Source organism: Salmo salar, chromosome ssa05 (assembly GCF_905237065.1).
Source record: "Salmo salar chromosome ssa05, Ssal_v3.1, whole genome shotgun sequence".
In the NCBI taxonomy this organism is placed as follows: domain Eukaryota; kingdom Metazoa; phylum Chordata; class Actinopteri; order Salmoniformes; family Salmonidae; genus Salmo; species Salmo salar.
Window position 1 is genome coordinate 8234308 of NC_059446.1, and position 18624 is coordinate 8252931.

General features: G+C 39.2%; 1 protein-coding gene and 1 pseudogene across 4 annotated transcripts in view; one reads left to right on the top strand and one right to left on the bottom strand.

The window, feature by feature from the left end:
• Positions 1-18624, top strand: part of LOC123743233 (basic proline-rich protein-like) — a 603964-nt pseudogene that overhangs the window by 351313 nt on the left and 234027 nt on the right.
• Positions 1434-18624, bottom strand: part of LOC106604147 (mothers against decapentaplegic homolog 5) — a 37812-nt gene continuing 20621 nt past the window's right edge. For 3 of the 4 annotated variants that reach the window (XM_045717851.1, XM_045717849.1, XM_045717852.1), the window contains 2 exons: positions 2828-3084; positions 1434-2541 (listed from right to left, as the gene is read on the bottom strand). In XM_045717851.1, coding sequence (XP_045573807.1) covers positions 2398-2541; positions 2828-3084 — 401 coding nt within the window. In that variant the 3' untranslated portion in view covers positions 1434-2397. The remainder of the gene's footprint in view (positions 2542-2827; positions 3085-18624) is intronic. The other variant, XR_006769810.1, reaches the window with a different exon arrangement.

Sequence of the window (18624 nt, forward strand, 5' to 3'; positions counted from 1 at the left end):
ACACTGGAATGGTAGATTTGCAGTGGAAGAAAGTACAAAGTAGAAATAATGGGGCGCAAAGGAGCCAAATAAATAAATACAGTAGGGGAAGGGGTAGTTGTTTGGGCTAAATTATAGATGGGCTATGTACAGGTGCAGTGATCTGTGAGCTGCTCTGACAGCTGGAGCTTATAGCTAGTGAGGGAGATAAGTGTTTCCAGTTTTAGAGATTTTTGTAGTTCGTTCCAGTCATTGGCAGCAGAGAACTGGAAGGAGAGGCGGCTGAAGGAGGAATTGGCTTTGGGGGTGCTACTACAGGTGCTGCTATGGTGATCAGTGAGCTGAGATAAGGGGGAACTTATCCTAGCAGGGTCTTGTAGATGACCTGAAGCCAGTGGGTTTGGTGACGAGTATGAAACGAGAGAGTACAGGTCGCAGTGGTGGGTAGTATATGGGGCTTTGGTGACAAAACAGATGGCACTGTGATAGACTGCATCCAGTTTATTGAGTAGGGTATTGGAGGCTATTTTGTAAATGACATCGCCGAAGTCAAGGATCGGTAGGATGGTCAGTTTTACGAGGGTGTTTGGCAGCATGAGTGAAAGATGCTTTGTTGCGAAATAGGAAGCCAATTCTAGATTTAACTTTGGATTGGAGATGTTTGATGTGAGTCTGGAAGGAGAGTTTATAGTCTAACCAGACACCTAGGTATTTTTAGTTGTCCACATATTAAGTCAGAACCGTCCAGAGTAGTGATGCTGGACAGGCGGGCAGGTGCAGGCAGCGATCGGTTGAAGAGCATGCATTTAGTTTTACTTGTATTTAAGAGCAGTTGGAGACCACGGAAGGAGAGTTGTATGGCATTGAAGCTCGTCTGGAGGGTAGTTAACAGTGTCCAAAGAAGGGCCAGAAGTATACAGAATGGTGTGGTCTGCGTAGAGGTGGATCAGAGACTCACCAGCAGCAAGAGCGACATCATTGATGTATACAGAGAAAAGAGTTGGCCCAAGAATTGAACCCTGTGGCATCCCCATAGAGACTGCCAGAGGCCCGGACAACAGGCCCTCCGATTTGACACACTGAACTCTATCAGAGAAGTAGTTGGTGAACCAGGCGAGGCAATCATTTGAGAAACCAAGGCTATTTAGTCTGCTGATGAGGATGTGGTGATTGACAGTCGAAAGCCTTGGCCTGGTCAATGAATACGGCTGCACAGTATTGTTTCTTATTGATGGCAGTTAAGATATCGTTTAGGACCTTGAGCTTGGCTGAGGTGCACCCGTGACCAGCTCTAATGAAGTTGATTCTGTCATGTCATAGAATAATGCCACTAACTGTACCCTACACACAAACTTGCCTTACCTCCATTAGATACAAAAATATATAAAATGGTTAATGAATACAGGAAGTAATTCTGTCACTTGAACATACACCATGTACAGAGAATCGACAAGCATCATTGACAACTTTATTGACGAGTTCTCCTCTGAGAAGTGTGTTGTTTCTAGCTTGTCACCTGTTCAAAGCATTCAGTAATGAATTCCTCATATCATAGTTACCAGTTAGACATACTTTATTTAAAATGGCAGTAACTCAAGTTTTTCTAGTGATAAAACTATAAAATGGAAACATTATGAGATCTGAGTCTAATAGTAAACATAATGATATCTATACCTTAGATGTAAAATATCTGGCATTAGAAAACATGGCAAGAAAGAAAAAAAAAGTTTGCAAAGTTAAATTACAAGTAGTTTGACTGTGGTAAATTTGTAGTAGTGATATACAACATTTTATTATTTTCTTTTAAAAACTAAAAAAAAAATACAGAAAGAAAATCAAACATTTTATGCAAAATCCTTAAAAAAAACTAAAAATATAAGTAAGGTACATGCTTTCCAGTCCTACTACTCTCAATAGAATAAGCACATGGTTGGTAGTGGATGACTCAGCAGTACTTTATCCATTATTTTGTGCCGCTACTCTGAATATTCTTCTTTAGGATTTACTTTTATCTTCTGCTTGTAGCCTCCATTTTTCTTTCTTTAATTCTTTCTTTTAGTTCTGCTGCTCAACATCCCTTCTGCAGCCAGATACTGTAAACAGTTCAGCCTTTAACTCATTAAAACATTTTAAAAAATATATACATTTAAAAAAAATGTGTAAAAGAAACTCCCAGCCTGGCTGGTCTGGTCTTGGGGGGCCACCATTAAGACACTGAAGAGATGGGGTCGAGAGTCTGGTCTGGGAGGGGGGGGCACCATTAAGACACTGAAGAGATGGGGTCGAGAGTCTGGTCTGGGAGGGGGGGGCACCATTAAGACACTGAAGAGATGGGGTCGAGAGTCTGGTCTGGGAGGGGGGGCACCATTAAGACACTGAAGAGATGGGGTCGAGAGTCTGGTCTGGGGGGGGGCACCATTAAGACACTGAAGAGATGGGGTTCAGAGGAGAGCCCATCTGTGTCAGCACTTTATCCAGCCACTGCAGAGGGCCGTGAAGGTGCACTTCTATCCAACAGGGGGTGCTGGTGACATCTTGTCGGTGATACTCAGCTCCCCAGCCCTGTTGAAAGGGAGCGAGAGAGAGAGAGAAAGAAAGCTGGGTCATATTCAGTAAATGGTCAAAAAAAGGAATGAAATAGCGAACTTGTTTTCCATTGCACAGTGATACGCCACAGTGTTATTCTCAACATTGTCGAGTTGCTCTTTCAATGAAATTAAGATCATTTAAAACAGTTATTTCACAAAACATATATTTTTTAAATCAATGGACAAGATCATAAAGCAGTGAACTGTATATAGTACTGAAACTAATATAATTGTTGAATCAAAATGTAATTGTATATCACCTTTACAAAGCTCATGCGGATGGTGCACATCTTGGTCAGTTCGTAGACAGCCTCAAAGCCATGGTTCACAGACTGGGCCAGTAGCTGAGCAAATTCCTGGTTGTTAAAGATCTTCAGACTGCAGCCACTAGGGATTTTACACACCGTGGTGGGGTGGAAACCATGATGGTAGTTACAGTTACGGCTCTGAACGAAGATACTGGTGTCACTCAGACACTCTGCATACACCTCACCTCCTACATAGTACAGGTGGACGCCTGAGAGAGAGAAAGGGAGAGAGAAAAAAAAAGATGCTTGTGTTTCTAGCTCCAACAGTAATACCTAATGCTTGTGTTTCTAGCTCCAACAGTACAGTAATATCTAATGCTTGTGTTTCTAGCTCCAACAGCAATACCTAATGCTTGTGTTTCTAGCTCCAACAGTACAGTAATACCTAATGCTTGTGTTTCTAGCTCCAACAGTAATACCTAATGCTTGTGTTTCTAGCTCCAACAGTAATACCTAATGCTTGTGTTTCTAGCTCCAACAGTAATACCTAATGCTTGTGTTTCTAGCTCCAACAGTACAGTAATACCTAATGCTTGTGTTTCTAGCTCCAACAGTACAGTAATACCTAATGCTTGTGTTTCTAGCTCCAACAGTGCAGTAATACCTAATGCTTGTGTTTCTAGCTCCAACAGTACAGTAATACCTAATGCTTGTGTTTCTAGCTCCAACAGTACAGTAATACCTAATGCTTGTGTTTCTAGCTCCAACAGTACAGTAATACCTAATGCTTGTGTTTCTAGCTCCAACAGTACAGTAATACCTAATGCTTGTGTTTCTAGCTCCAACAGTACAGTAATACCTAATGCTTGTGTTTCTAGCTCCAACAGTACAGTAATACCTAATGCTTGTGTTTCTAGCTCCAACAGTGCAGTAATACCTAATGCTTGTGTTTCTAGCTCCAACAGTACAGTAATACCTAATGCTTGTGTTTCTAGCTCCAACAGTACAGTAATACCTAATGCTTGTGTTTCTAGCTCCAACAGTAATATCTAATGCTTGTGTTTCTAGCTCCAACAGTACAGTAATATCTAATGCTTGTGTTTCTAGCTCCAACAGTAATACCTAATGCTTGTGTTTCTAGCTCCAACAGTAATACCTAATGCTTGTGTTTCTAGCTCCAACAGTAATACCTAATGCTTGTATTTCTAGCTCCAACAGTGCAGTAATACCTAATGCTTGTGTTTCTAGCTCCAACAGTACAGTAATACCTAATGCTTGTGTTTCTAGCTCCAACAGTACAGTAATACCTAATGCTTGTGTTTCTAGCTCCAACAGTACAGTAATACCTAATGCTTGTGTTTCTAGCTCCAACAGTACAGTAATACCTAATGCTTGTGTTTCTAGCTCCAACAGTACAGTAATACCTAATGCTTGTGTTTCTAGCTCCAACAGTACAGTAATATCTAATGCTTGTGTTTCTTGCTCCAACAGTAATACCTAATGCTTGTGTTTCTAGCTCCAACAGTAATACCTAATGCTTGTGTTTCTAGCTCCAACAGTAATACCTAATGCTTGTGTTTCTAGCTCCAACAGTACAGTAATACATAATGCTTGTGTTTCTAGCTCCAACAGTACAGTAATACCTAATGCTTGTGTTTCTAGCTCCAACAGTACAGTAATACCTAATGCTTGTGTTTCTAGCTCCAACAGTACAGTAATACCTAATGCTTGTGTTTCTAGCTCCAACAGTAATACCTAATGCTTGTGTTTCTAGCTCCAACAGTACAGTAATACCTAATGCTTGTGTTTCTAGCTCCAACAGTACAGTAATACCTAATGCTTGTGTTTCTAGCTCCAACAGTACAGTAATACCTAATGCTTGTTTCTAGCTCCAACAGTACAGTAATACCTAATGCTTGTGTTTCTAGCTCCAACAGTACAGTAATACCTAATGCTTGTGTTTCTAGCTCCAACAGTACAGTAATACCTAATGCTTGTGTTTCTAGCTCCAACAGTACAGTAATACCTAATGCTTGTGTTTCTAGCTCCAACAGTACAGTAATATATAATGCTTGTGTTTCTAGCTCCAACAGTAATACCTAATGCTTGTGTTTCTAGCTCCAGCAGTACAGTAATATCTAATGCTTGTGTTTCTAGCTCCAACAGTACAGTAATACCTAATGCTTGTGTTTCTAGCTCCAACAGTAATACCTAATGCTTGTGTTTCTAGCTCCAACAGTACAGTAATACCTAATGCTTGTGTTTCTAGCTCCAACCAGTAATACCTAATGCTTGTGTTTCTAGCTCCAACAGTACAGTAATACCTAATGCTTGTGTTTCTAGCTCCAACAGTACAGTAATACCTAATGCTTGTATTTCTAGCTCCAACAGTGCAGTAATACCTAATGCTTGTGTTTCTAGCTCCAACAGTGCAGTAATACCTAATGCTTGTGTTTCTAGCTCCAACAGTAATACCTAATGCTTGTGTTTCTAGCTCCAACAGTACAGTAATACCTAATGCTTGTATTTCTAGCTCCAACAGTGCAGTAATACCTAATGCTTGTGTTTCTAGCTCCAACAGTACAGTAATACCTAATGCTTGTGTTTCTAGCTCCAACAGACAGTAATACCTAATGCTTGTGTTTCTAGCTCCAACAGTACAGTAATACTTAATGCTTGTGTTTCTAGCTCCAACAGTACAGTAATACCTAATGCTTGTGTTTCTAGCTCCAACAACAGTAATACCTAATGCTTGTGTTTCTAGCTCCAACAGACAGTAATACCTAATGCTTGTGTTTCTAGCTCCAACAGTACAGTAATACCTAATGCTTGTGTTTCTAGCTCCAACAGTACAGTAATACCTAATGCTTGTGTTTCTAGCTCCAACAGTACAGTAATACCTAATGCTTGTGTTTCTAGCTCCAACAGTACAGTAATACCTAATGCTTGTGTTTCTAGCTCCAACAGTACAGTAATACCTAATGCTTGTGTTTCTAGCTCCAACAGTACAGTAATACCTAATGCTTGTGTTTCTAGCTCCAACAGTACAGTAATACCTAATGCTTGTGTTTCTAGCTCCAACAGTGCAGTAATACCTAATGCTTGTGTTTCTAGCTCCAACAGTGCAGTAATACCTAATGCTTGTGTTTCTAGCTCCAACAGTACAGTAATACCTAATGCTTGTGTTTCTAGCTCCAACAGTACAGTAATACCTAATGCTTGGGTTTCTAGCTCCAACAGTACAGTAATACCTAATGCTTGTGTTTCTAGCCCCAACAGTAATACCTAATGCTTGTGTTTCTAGCTCCAACAGTACAATAATACCTAATGCTTGTGTTTCTAGCTCCAACAGTGCAGTAATACCTAATGCTTGTGTTTCTAGCTCCAACAGTGCAGTAATACCTAATGCTTGTGTTTCTAGCTCCAACAGTACAGTAATACCTAATGCTTGTGTTTCTAGCTCCAACAGTAATACCTAATGCTTGTGTTTCTAGCTCCAACAGTAATACCTAATGCTTGTGTTTCTAGCTCCAACAGTAATACCTAATGCTTGTGTTTCTAGCTCCAACAGTAATACCTAATGCTTGTGTTTCTAGCTCCAACAGTAATACCTAATGCTTGTGTTTCTAGCTCCAACAGTACAGTAATACCTAATGCTTGTGTTTCTAGCCCCAGCAGTGCAATAATACCTAATGCTTGTATTTCTAGCTCCAACAGTACAGTAATACCTAATGCTTGTATTTCTAGCTCCAACAGTACAGTAATACCTAATGCTTGTGTTTCTAGCTCCAACAGTACAGTAATACCTAATGCTTGTGTTTCTAGCTCCAACAGTGCAGTAATACCTAATGCTTGTGTTTCTAGCTCCAACAGTACAGTGATACCTAATGCTTGTGTTTCTAGCTCCAACAGTAATACCTAATGCTTGGGTTTCTAGCTCCAACAGTACAGTAATACCTAATGCTTGTGTTTCTAGCTCCAACAGTACAGTAATACCTAATGCTTGTGTTTCTAGCTCCAACAGTAATACCTAATGCTTGTGTTTCTAGCCCCAGCAGTACAGTAATACCTAATGCTTGTGTTTCTAGCTCCAACAGTGCAGTAATACCTAATGCTTGTGTTTCTAGCTCCAACAGTGCAGTAATACCTAATGCTTGTGTTTCTAGCTCCAACAGTACAGTAATACCTAATGCTTGTGTTTCTAGCTCCAACAGTACAGTAATATCTAATGCTTGTGTTTCTTGCTCCAACAGTAATACCTAATGCTTGTGTTTCTAGCTCCAACAGTAATACCTAATGCTTGTGTTTCTAGCTCCAACAGTAATACCTAATGCTTGTGTTTCTAGCTCCAACAGTACAGTAATACCTAATGCTTGTGTTTCTAGCTCCAACAGTACAGTAATACATAATGCTTGTGTTTCTAGCTCCAACAGTAATACCTAATGCTTGTGTTTCTAGCTCCAGCAGTACAGTAATATCTAATGCTTGTGTTTCTAGCTCCAACAGTACAGTAATACCTAATGCTTGTGTTTCTAGCTCCAACAGTACAGTAATACCTAATGCTTGTGTTTCTAGCTCCACAGTACAGTAATACCTAATGCTTGTGTTTCTAGCTCCAACAGTACAGTAATACCTAATGCTTGTGTTTCTAGCTCCAACAGTAATACCTAATGCTTGTGTTTCTAGCTCCAACAGTACAGTAATACCTAATGCTTGTGTTTCTAGCTCCAACAGTACAGTAATACCTAATGCTTGTATTTCTAGCTCCAACAGTGCAGTAATACCTAATGCTTGTGTTTCTAGCTCCAACAGTACAGTAATACCTAATGCTTGTGTTTCTAGCTCCAAGTACAGTAATACCTAATGCTTGTGTTTCTAGCTCCAACAGTACAGTAATACCTAATGCTTGTGTTTCTAGCTCCAACAGTGCAGTAATACCTAATGCTTGTGTTTCTAGCTCCAACAGTACAGTAATACCTAATGCTTGTGTTTCTAGCTCCAACAGTAATACCTAATGCTTGTGTTTCTAGCTCCAACAGTACAGTAATACCTAATGCTTGTGTTTCTAGCTCCACAGTACAGTAATACCTAATGCTTGTGTTTCTAGCTCCAACAGTACAGTAATACCTAATGCTTGTGTTTCTAGCTCCAACAGTAATACCTAATGCTTGTGTTTCTAGCTCCAGTACAGTAATACCTAATGCTTGTGTTTCTAGCTCCAACAGTACAGTAATACCTAATGCTTGTGTTTCTAGCTCCAACAGTACAGTAATACCTAATGCTTGTGTTTCTAGCTCCAACAGACAGTAATACCTAATGCTTGTGTTTCTAGCTCCAACAGTACAGTAATACCTAATGCTTGTGTTTCTAGCTCCAAACAGTAATACCTAATGCTTGTGTTTCTAGCTCCAACAGTACAGTAATACCTAATGCTTGTGTTTCTAGCTCCAACAGTACAGTAATACCTAATGCTTGTGTTTCTAGCTCCAACAGTACAGTAATACCTAATGCTTGTGTTTCTAGCTCCAACAGTACAGTAATACCTAATGCTTGTGTTTCTAGCTCCAACAGTACAGTAATACCTAATGCTTGTGTTTCTAGCTCCAACAGTGCAGTAATACCTAATGCTTGTGTTTCTAGCTCCAACAGCAGTAATACCTAATGCTTGTGTTTCTAGCTCCAACAGTACAGTAATACCTAATGCTTGTGTTTCTAGCTCCAAACAGTAATACCTAATGCTTGTGTTTCTAGCTCCAAGACAGTAATACCTAATGCTTGTGTTTCTAGCTCCAACAGTACAGTAATACCTAATGCTTGTGTTTCTAGCTCCAACATACAGTAATACCTAATGCTTGTGTTTCTAGCTCCAACAGTAATACCTAATGCTTGTGTTTCTAGCTCCAACAGTACAGTAATACCTAATGCTTGTGTTTCTAGCTCCAACAGTGCAGTAATACCTAATGCTTGTGTTTCTAGCTCCAACAGTACAGTAATACCTAATGCTTGTGTTTCTAGCTCCAACAGTACAGTAATACCTAATGCTTGTGTTTCTAGCTCCATACAGTAATACCTAATGCTTGTGTTTCTAGCTCCAACAGTACAGTAATACCTAATGCTTGTGTTTCTAGCTCCAACAGTGCAGTAATACCTAATGCTTGTGTTTCTAGCTCCAACAGTACAGTAATACCTAATGCTTGTGTTTCTAGCTCCAACAGTAATACCTAATGCTTGTGTTTCTAGCTCCAACAGTAATACCTAATGCTTGTGTTTCTAGCTCCAGACAGTAATACCTAATGCTTGTGTTTCTAGCTCCAACAGTACAGTAATACCTAATGCTTGTGTTTCTAGCTCCAAATACAGTAATACCTAATGCTTGTGTTTCTAGCTCCAACATACAGTAATACCTAATGCTTGTGTTTCTAGCTCCAACAGTACAGTAATACCTAATGCTTGTGTTTCTAGCTCCACGTACAGTAATACCTAATGCTTGTGTTTCTAGCTCCAACAGTACAGTAATACCTAATGCTTGTGTTTCTAGCTCCAACAGTACAGTAATACCTAATGCTTGTGTTTCTAGCTCCAACAGTACAGTAATACCTAATGCTTGTGTTTCTAGCTCCAACAGTACAGTAATACCTAATGCTTGTGTTTCTAGCTCCAACAGTACAGTAATACCTAATGCTTGTGTTTCTAGCTCCAACAGTACAGTAATACCTAATGCTTGTGTTTCTAGCTCCAACAGTACAGTAATACCTAATGCTTGTGTTTCTAGCTCCAACAGTACAGTAATACCTAATGCTTGTGTTTCTAGCTCCAACAGTAATACCTAATGCTTGTGTTTCTAGCTCCAACAGTACAGTAATACCTAATGCTTGTGTTTCTAGCTCCAACAGTACAGTAATACCTAATGCTTGTGTTTCTAGCTCCAGACAGTAATACCTAATGCTTGTGTTTCTAGCTCCAACAGTACAGTAATACCTAATGCTTGTGTTTCTAGCTCCAACAGTACAGTAATACCTAATGCTTGTGTTTCTAGCTCCAACAGTACAGTAATACCTAATGCTTGTGTTTCTAGCTCCAAAGTACAGTAATACCTAATGCTTGTGTTTCTAGCTCCAACAGTACAGTAATACCTAATGCTTGTGTTTCTAGCTCCAACATACAGTAATACCTAATGCTTGTGTTTCTAGCTCCAACAGTACAGTAATACCTAATGCTTGTGTTTCTAGCTCCACAGTACAGTAATACCTAATGCTTGTGTTTCTAGCTCCAACAGTACAGTAATACCTAATGCTTGTGTTTCTAGCTCCAACAGTACAGTAATACCTAATGCTTGTGTTTCTAGCTCCAACAGTACAGTAATACCTAATGCTTGTGTTTCTAGCTCCAACAGTACAGTAATACCTAATGCTTGTGTTTCTAGCTCCAACAACAGTAATACCTAATGCTTGTGTTTCTAGCTCCAACAGTACAGTAATACCTAATGCTTGTGTTTCTAGCTCCAACAGTGCAGTAATACCTAATGCTTGTGTTTCTAGCTCCAACAGTACAGTAATACCTAATGCTTGTGTTTCTAGCTCCACAGTACAGTAATACCTAATGCTTGTGTTTCTAGCTCCAACAGTACAGTAATACCTAATGCTTGTGTTTCTAGCTCCAACAGTAATACCTAATGCTTGTGTTTCTAGCTCCAACAGTACAGTAATACCTAATGCTTGTGTTTCTAGCTCCAACAGTAATACCTAATGCTTGTGTTTCTAGCTCCAACAGTACAGTAATACCTAATGCTTGTGTTTCAGTAGCTCCAACAGTACAGTAATACCTAATGCTTGTGTTTCTAGCTCCAACAGTACAGTAATACCTAATGCTTGTGTTTCTAGCTCCAACAGTACAGTAATACCTAATGCTTGTGTTTCTAGCTCCAACAGTACAGTAATACCTAATGCTTGTGTTTCTAGCTCCAACATACAGTAATACCTAATGCTTGTGTTTCTAGCTCCAACAGTAATACCTAATGCTTGTGTTTCTAGCTCCAACAGTACAGTAATACCTAATGCTTGTGTTTCTAGCTCCAACAGTACAGTAATACCTAATGCTTGTGTTTCTAGCTCCAACAGTACAGTAATACCTAATGCTTGTGTTTCTAGCTCCAACAGTACAGTAATACCTAATGCTTGTGTTTCTAGCTCCAACAGTACAGTAATACCTAATGCTTGTGTTTCTAGCTCCAACAGTACAGTAATACCTAATGCTTGTGTTTCTAGCTCCAACAGTACAGTAATACCTAATGCTTGTGTTTCTAGCTCCAACAGTACAGTAATACCTAATGCTTGTGTTTCTAGCTCCAACAGTACAGTAATACCTAATGCTTGTGTTTCTAGCTCCAACAGTGCAGTAATACCTAATGCTTGTGTTTCTAGCTCCAACAGTACAGTAATACCTAATGCTTGTGTTTCTAGCTCCAACGTACAGTAATACCTAATGCTTGTGTTTCTAGCTCCAACAGTACAGTAATACCTAATGCTTGGGTTTCTAGCTCCAACAGTACAGTAATACCTAATGCTTGTGTTTCTAGCTCCACGACAGTAATACCTAATGCTTGTGTTTCTAGCTCCAACAGTACAATAATACCTAATGCTTGTGTTTCTAGCTCCAACAGTACAGTAATACCTAATGCTTGTGTTTCTAGCTCCAACAGTACAGTAATACCTAATGCTTGTGTTTCTAGCCCCAACAGTAATACCTAATGCTTGTGTTTCTAGCTCCAACAGTACAGTAATACCTAATGCTTGTGTTTCTAGCTCCAACAGTGCAGTAATACCTAATGCTTGTGTTTCTAGCTCCAACAGTGCAGTAATACCTAATGCTTGTGTTTCTAGCTCCAACAGTACAGTAATACCTAATGCTTGTGTTTCTAGCTCCAACAGTAATACCTAATGCTTGTGTTTCTAGCTCCAACAGTAATACCTAATGCTTGTGTTTCTAGCTCCAACAGTAATACCTAATGCTTGTGTTTCTAGCTCCAATACAGTAATACCTAATGCTTGTGTTTCTAGCTCCAACAGTAATACCTAATGCTTGTGTTTCTAGCTCCAACAGTACAGTAATACCTAATGCTTGTGTTTCTAGCCCCAGCAGTGCAGTAATACCTAATGCTTGTGTTTCTAGCTCCAACAGTACAGTAATACCTAATGCTTGTATTTCTAGCTCCAACAGTACAGTAATACCTAATGCTTGTGTTTCTAGCTCCAACAGTACAGTAATACCTAATGCTTGTGTTTCTAGCTCCAACAGTGCAGTAATACCTAATGCTTGTGTTTCTAGCTCCAACAGTACAGTGATACCTAATGCTTGTGTTTCTAGCTCCAACATACAGTAATACCTAATGCTTGTGTTTCTAGCTCCAACAGTACAGTAATACCTAATGCTTGTGTTTCTAGCTCCAACAGTACAGTAATACCTAATGCTTGTGTTTCTAGCTCCACAGTACAGTAATACCTAATGCTTGTGTTTCTAGCTCCAACAGTACAGTAATACCTAATGCTTGTGTTTCTAGCTCCAACAGTACAGTAATACCTAATGCTTGTGTTTCTAGCTCCAACAGTACAGTAATACCTAATGCTTGTGTTTCTAGCTCCAACAGTACAGTAATACCTAATGCTTGTGTTTCTAGCTCCAACAGTACAGTAATACCTAATGCTTGTGTTTCTAGCTCCAACAGTACAGTAATACCTAATGCTTGTGTTTCTAGCTCCAACAGTACAGTAATACCTAATGCTTGTGTTTCTAGCTCCAACAGTACAGTAATACCTAATGCTTGTGTTTCTAGCTCCAAAGTACAGTAATACCTAATGCTTGTGTTTCTAGCTCCAACAGTACAGTAATACATAATGCTTGTGTTTCTAGCTCCAACAGTAATACCTAATGCTTGTGTTTCTAGCTCCAGCAGTACAGTAATATCTAATGCTTGTGTTTCTAGCTCCAACAGTACAGTAATACCTAATGCTTGTGTTTCTAGCTCCAAAGTACAGTAATACCTAATGCTTGTGTTTCTAGCTCCAAGACAGTAATACCTAATGCTTGTGTTTCTAGCTCACATACAGTAATACCTAATGCTTGTGTTTCTAGCTCCAAAACAGTAATACCTAATGCTTGTGTTTCTAGCTCCAACAGTACAGTAATACCTAATGCTTGTGTTTCTAGCTCCAACAGTACAGTAATACCTAATGCTTGTGTTTCTAGCTCCAACAGTACAGTAATACCTAATGCTTGTGTTTCTAGCTCCAACAACAGTAATACCTAATGCTTGTGTTTCTAGCTCCAACAGTACAGTAATACCTAATGCTTGTGTTTCTAGCTCCAACAGTACAGTAATACCTAATGCTTGTGTTTCTAGCTCCAACAGTAATACCTAATGCTTGTGTTTCTAGCTCCAACAGTACAGTAATACCTAATGCTTGTGTTTCTAGCTCCAACAGTAATACCTAATGCTTGTGTTTCTAGCTCCAACAGTACAGTAATACCTAATGCTTGTGTTTCTAGCTCCAACAGTAATACCTAATGCTTGTGTTTCTAGCTCCAACAGTACAGTAATACCTAATGCTTGTGTTTCTAGCTCCAACAGTACAGTAATACCTAATGCTTGTGTTTCTAGCTCCAACAGTACAGTAATACCTAATGCTTGTGTTTCTAGCTCCAACAGTACAGTAATACCTAATGCTTGTGTTTCTAGCTCCAACAGTAATACCTAATGCTTGTGTTTCTAGCTCCAACAGTACAGTAATACCTAATGCTTGTGTTTCTAGCTCCAACAGTACAGTAATACCTAATGCTTGTGTTTCTAGCTCCAACAGTACAGTAATACCTAATGCTTGTGTTTCTAGCTCCAACAGTACAGTAATACCTAATGCTTGTGTTTCTAGCTCCAACAGTACAGTAATACCTAATGCTTGTGTTTCTAGCTCCAACAGTACAGTAATACCTAATGCTTGTGTTTCTAGCTCCAACAGTACAGTAATACCTAATGCTTGTGTTTCTAGCTCCAAACAGTAATACCTAATGCTTGTGTTTCTAGCTCCAACAGTACAGTAATACCTAATGCTTGTGTTTCTAGCTCCAACAGTAATACCTAATGCTTGTGTTTCTAGCTCCAACAGTACAGTAATACCTAATGCTTGTGTTTCTAGCTCCAACAGTAATACCTAATGCTTGTGTTTCTAGCTCCAACAGTACAGTAATACCTAATGCTTGTGTTTCTAGCTCCAACAGTACAGTAATACCTAATGCTTGTGTTTCTAGCTCCAACAGTACAGTAATACCTAATGCTTGTGTTTCTAGCTCCAACAGTACAGTAATACCTAATGCTTGTGTTTCTAGCTCCAACAGTAATACCTAATGCTTGTGTTTCTAGCTCCAACAGTACAGTAATACCTAATGCTTGTGTTTCTAGCTCCAACAGTACAGTAATACCTAATGCTTGTGTTTCTAGCTCCAACAGTACAGTAATACCTAATGCTTGTGTTTCTAGCTCCAACAGTACAGTAATACCTAATGCTTGTGTTTCTAGCTCCAACAGTACAGTAATACCTAATGCTTGTGTTTCTAGCTCCAACAGTACAGTAATACCTAATGCTTGTGTTTCTAGCTCCAACAGTGCAGTAATACCTAATGCTTGTGTTTCTAGCTCCAACAGTACAGTAATACCTAATGCTTGTGTTTCTAGCTCCAACAGTAATACCTAATGCTTGTGTTTCTAGCTCCAACAGTACAGTAATACCTAATGCTTGGGTTTCTAGCTCCAACAGTACAGTAATACCTAATGCTTGTGTTTCTAGCCCCAACAGTAATACCTAATGCTTGTGTTTCTAGCTCCAACAGTACAGTAATACCTAATGCTTGTGTTTCTAGCTCCAACAGTACAGTAATACCTAATGCTTGTGTTTCTAGCCCCAACAGTAATACCTAATGCTTGTGTTTCTAGCCCCAACAGTAATACCTAATGCTTGTGTTTCTAGCTCCAACAGTACAATAATACCTAATGCTTGTGTTTCTAGCTCCAACAGTGCAGTAATACCTAATGCTTGTGTTTCTAGCTCCAACAGTGCAGTAATACCTAATGCTTGTGTTTCTAGCTCCAACAGTACAGTAATACCTAATGCTTGTGTTTCTAGCTCCAACAGTAATACCTAATGCTTGTGTTTCTAGCTCCAACAGTAATACCTAATGCTTGTGTTTCTAGCTCCAACAGTAATACCTAATGCTTGTGTTTCTAGCTCCAACAGTAATACCTAATGCTTGTGTTTCTAGCTCCAACAGTAATACCTAATGCTTGTGTTTCTAGCTCCAACAGTACAGTAATACCTAATGCTTGTGTTTCTAGCCCCAGCAGTGCAATAATACCTAATGCTTGTATTTCTAGCTCCAACAGTACAGTAATACCTAATGCTTGTGTTTCTAGCTCCAACAGTACAGTAATACCTAATGCTTGTATTTCTAGCTCCAACAGTGCAGTAATACCTAATGCTTGTGTTTCTAGCTCCAACAGTAATACCTAATGCTTGTGTTTCTAGCTCCAACAGTACAGTAATACCTAATGCTTGTATTTCTAGCTCCAACAGTGCAGTAATACCTAATGCTTGTGTTTCTAGCTCCAACAGTACAGTAATACCTAATGCTTGTGTTTCTAGCTCCAACAGTAATACCTAATGCTTGTGTTTCTAGCTCCAACAGTACAGTAATACCTAATGCTTGTGTTTCTAGCTCCAACAGTACAGTAATACCTAATGCTTGTGTTTCTAGCTCCAACAGTAATACCTAATGCTTGTGTTTCTAGCTCCAACAGTACAGTAATACCTAATGCTTGTGTTTCTAGCTCCAACAGTAATACCTAATGCTTGTGTTTCTAGCTCCAACAGTACAGTAATACATAATGCTTGTGTTTCTACAGTAGCTCCAACAGTACAGTAATACCTAATGCTTGTGTTTCTAGCTCCAACAGTACAGTAATACCTAATGCTTGTGTTTCTAGCTCCAACAGTACAGTAATACCTAATGCTTGTGTTTCTAGCTCCAACAGTACAGTAATACCTAATGCTTGTGTTTCTAGCTCCAACAGTACAGTAATACCTAATGCTTGTGTTTCTAGCTCCAACAGTAATACCTAATGCTTGTATTTCTAGCTCCAACAGTACAGTAATACCTAATGCTTGTGTTTCTAGCTCCAACAGTACAGTAATACCTAATGCTTGTGTTTCTAGCTCCAACAGTACAGTAATACCTAATGCTTGTGTTTCTAGCTCCAACAGTACAGTAATACCTAATGCTTGTGTTTCTAGCTCCAACAGTACAGTAATACCTAATGCTTGTGTTTCTAGCTCCAACAGTACAGTAATACCTAATGCTTGTGTTTCTAGCTCCAACAGTACAGTAATACCTAATGCTTGTGTTTCTAGCTCCAACAGTGCAGTAATACCTAATGCTTGTGTTTCTAGCTCCAACAGTACAGTAATACCTAATGCTTGTGTTTCTAGCTCCAACAGTAATACCTAATGCTTGTGTTTCTAGCTCCAACAGTACAGTAATACCTAATGCTTGGGTTTCTAGCTCCAACAGTACAGTAATACCTAATGCTTGTGTTTCTAGCCCCAACAGTAATACCTAATGCTTGTGTTTCTAGCTCCAACAGTACAATAATACCTAATGCTTGTGTTTCTAGCTCCAACAGTACAGTAATACCTAATGCTTGTGTTTCTAGCTCCAACAGTACAGTAATACCTAATGCTTGTGTTTCTTACCCCAACAGTAATACCTAATGCTTGTGTTTCTAGCTCCAACAGTACAATAATACCTAATGCTTGTGTTTCTAGCTCCAACAGTGCAGTAATACCTAATGCTTGTGTTTCTAGCTCCAACAGTGCAGTAATACCTAATGCTTGTGTTTCTAGCTCCAACAGTAATACCTAATGCTTGTGTTTCTAGCTCCAACAGTAATACCTAATGCTTGTGTTTCTAGCTCCAACAGTAATACCTAATGCTTGTGTTTCTAGCTCCAACAGTAATACCTAATGCTTGTGTTTCTAGCTCCAACAGTACAGTAATACCTAATGCTTGTGTTTCTAGCCCCAGCAGTGCAATAATACCTAATGCTTGTATTTCTAGCTCCAACAGTACAGTAATACCAAATGCTTGTGTTTCTAGCTCCAACAGTACAGTAATACCTAATGCTTGTGTTTCTAGCTCCAACAGTACAGTAATACCTAATGCTTGTGTTTCTAGCTCCAACAGTACAGTAATACCTAATGCTTGTGTTTCTAGCTCCAACAGTACAGTAATACCTAATGCTTGTGTTTCTAGCTCCAACAGTACAGTAATACCTAATGCTTGTGTTTCTAGCTCCAACAGTGCAGTAATACCTAATGCTTGTGTTTCTAGCTCCAACAGTACAGTGATACCTAATGCTTGTGTTTCTAGCTCCAACAGTAATACCTAATGCTTGGGTTTCTAGCTCCAACAGTACAGTAATACCTAATGCTTGTGTTTCTAGCTCCAACAGTACAGTAATACCTAATGCTTGTGTTTCTAGCTCCAACAGTAATACCTAATGCTTGTGTTTCTAGCCCCAGCAGTACAGTAATACCTAATGCTTGTGTTTCTAGCTCCAACAGTGCAGTAATACCTAATGCTTGTGTTTCTAGCTCCAACAGTAATACCTAATGCTTGTGTTTCTAGCTCCAACAGTAATACCTAATGCTTGTGTTTCTAGCTCCACAGTACAGTAATACCTAATGCTTGTGTTTCTAGCTCCAACAGTACAGTAATACCTAATGCTTGTGTTTCTAGCTCCAACAGTACAGTAATACCTAATGCTTGTGTTTCTAGCTCCAACAGTACAGTAATACCTAATGCTTGTGTTTCTAGCTCCAACAGTACAGTAATACCTAATGCTTGTGTTTCTAGCTCCACACAGTAATACCTAATGCTTGTGTTTCTAGCTCCAACAGTACAGTAATACCTAATGCTTGTGTTTCTAGCTCCAACAGTACAGTAATACCTAATGCTTGTGTTTCTAGCTCCAACAGTACAGTAATACCTAATGCTTGTGTTTCTAGCTCCAACAGTACAGTAATACCTAATGCTTGTGTTTCTAGCTCCAACAGTACAGTAATACCTAATGCTTGTGTTTCTAGCTCCAACAGTACAGTAATACCTAATGCTGTGTTTCTAGCTCCAACAGTACAGTAATACCTAATGCTTGTGTTTCTAGCTCCAACAGTACAGTAATACATAATGCTTGTGTTTCTAGCTCCAACAGTAATACCTAATGCTTGTGTTTCTAGCTCCAGCAGTACAGTAATATCTAATGCTTGTGTTTCTAGCTCCAACAGTACAGTAATACCTAATGCTTGTGTTTCTAGCTCCAACAGTAATACCTAATGCTTGTGTTTCTAGCTCCAACAGTACAGTAATACCTAATGCTTGTGTTTCTAGCTCCAACAGTAATACCTAATGCTTGTGTTTCTAGCTCCAACAGTACAGTAATACCTAATGCTTGTGTTTCTAGCTCCAACAGTACAGTAATACCTAATGCTTGTATTTCTAGCTCCAACAGTGCAGTAATACCTAATGCTTGTGTTTCTAGCTCCAACAGTACAGTAATACCTAATGCTTGTGTTTCTAGCTCCAACAGTAATACCTAATGCTTGTGTTTCTAGCTCCAACAGTACAGTAATACCTAATGCTTGTGTTTCTAGCTCCAACCAGTAATACCTAATGCTTGTGTTTCTAGCTCCAACAGTACAGTAATACCTAAT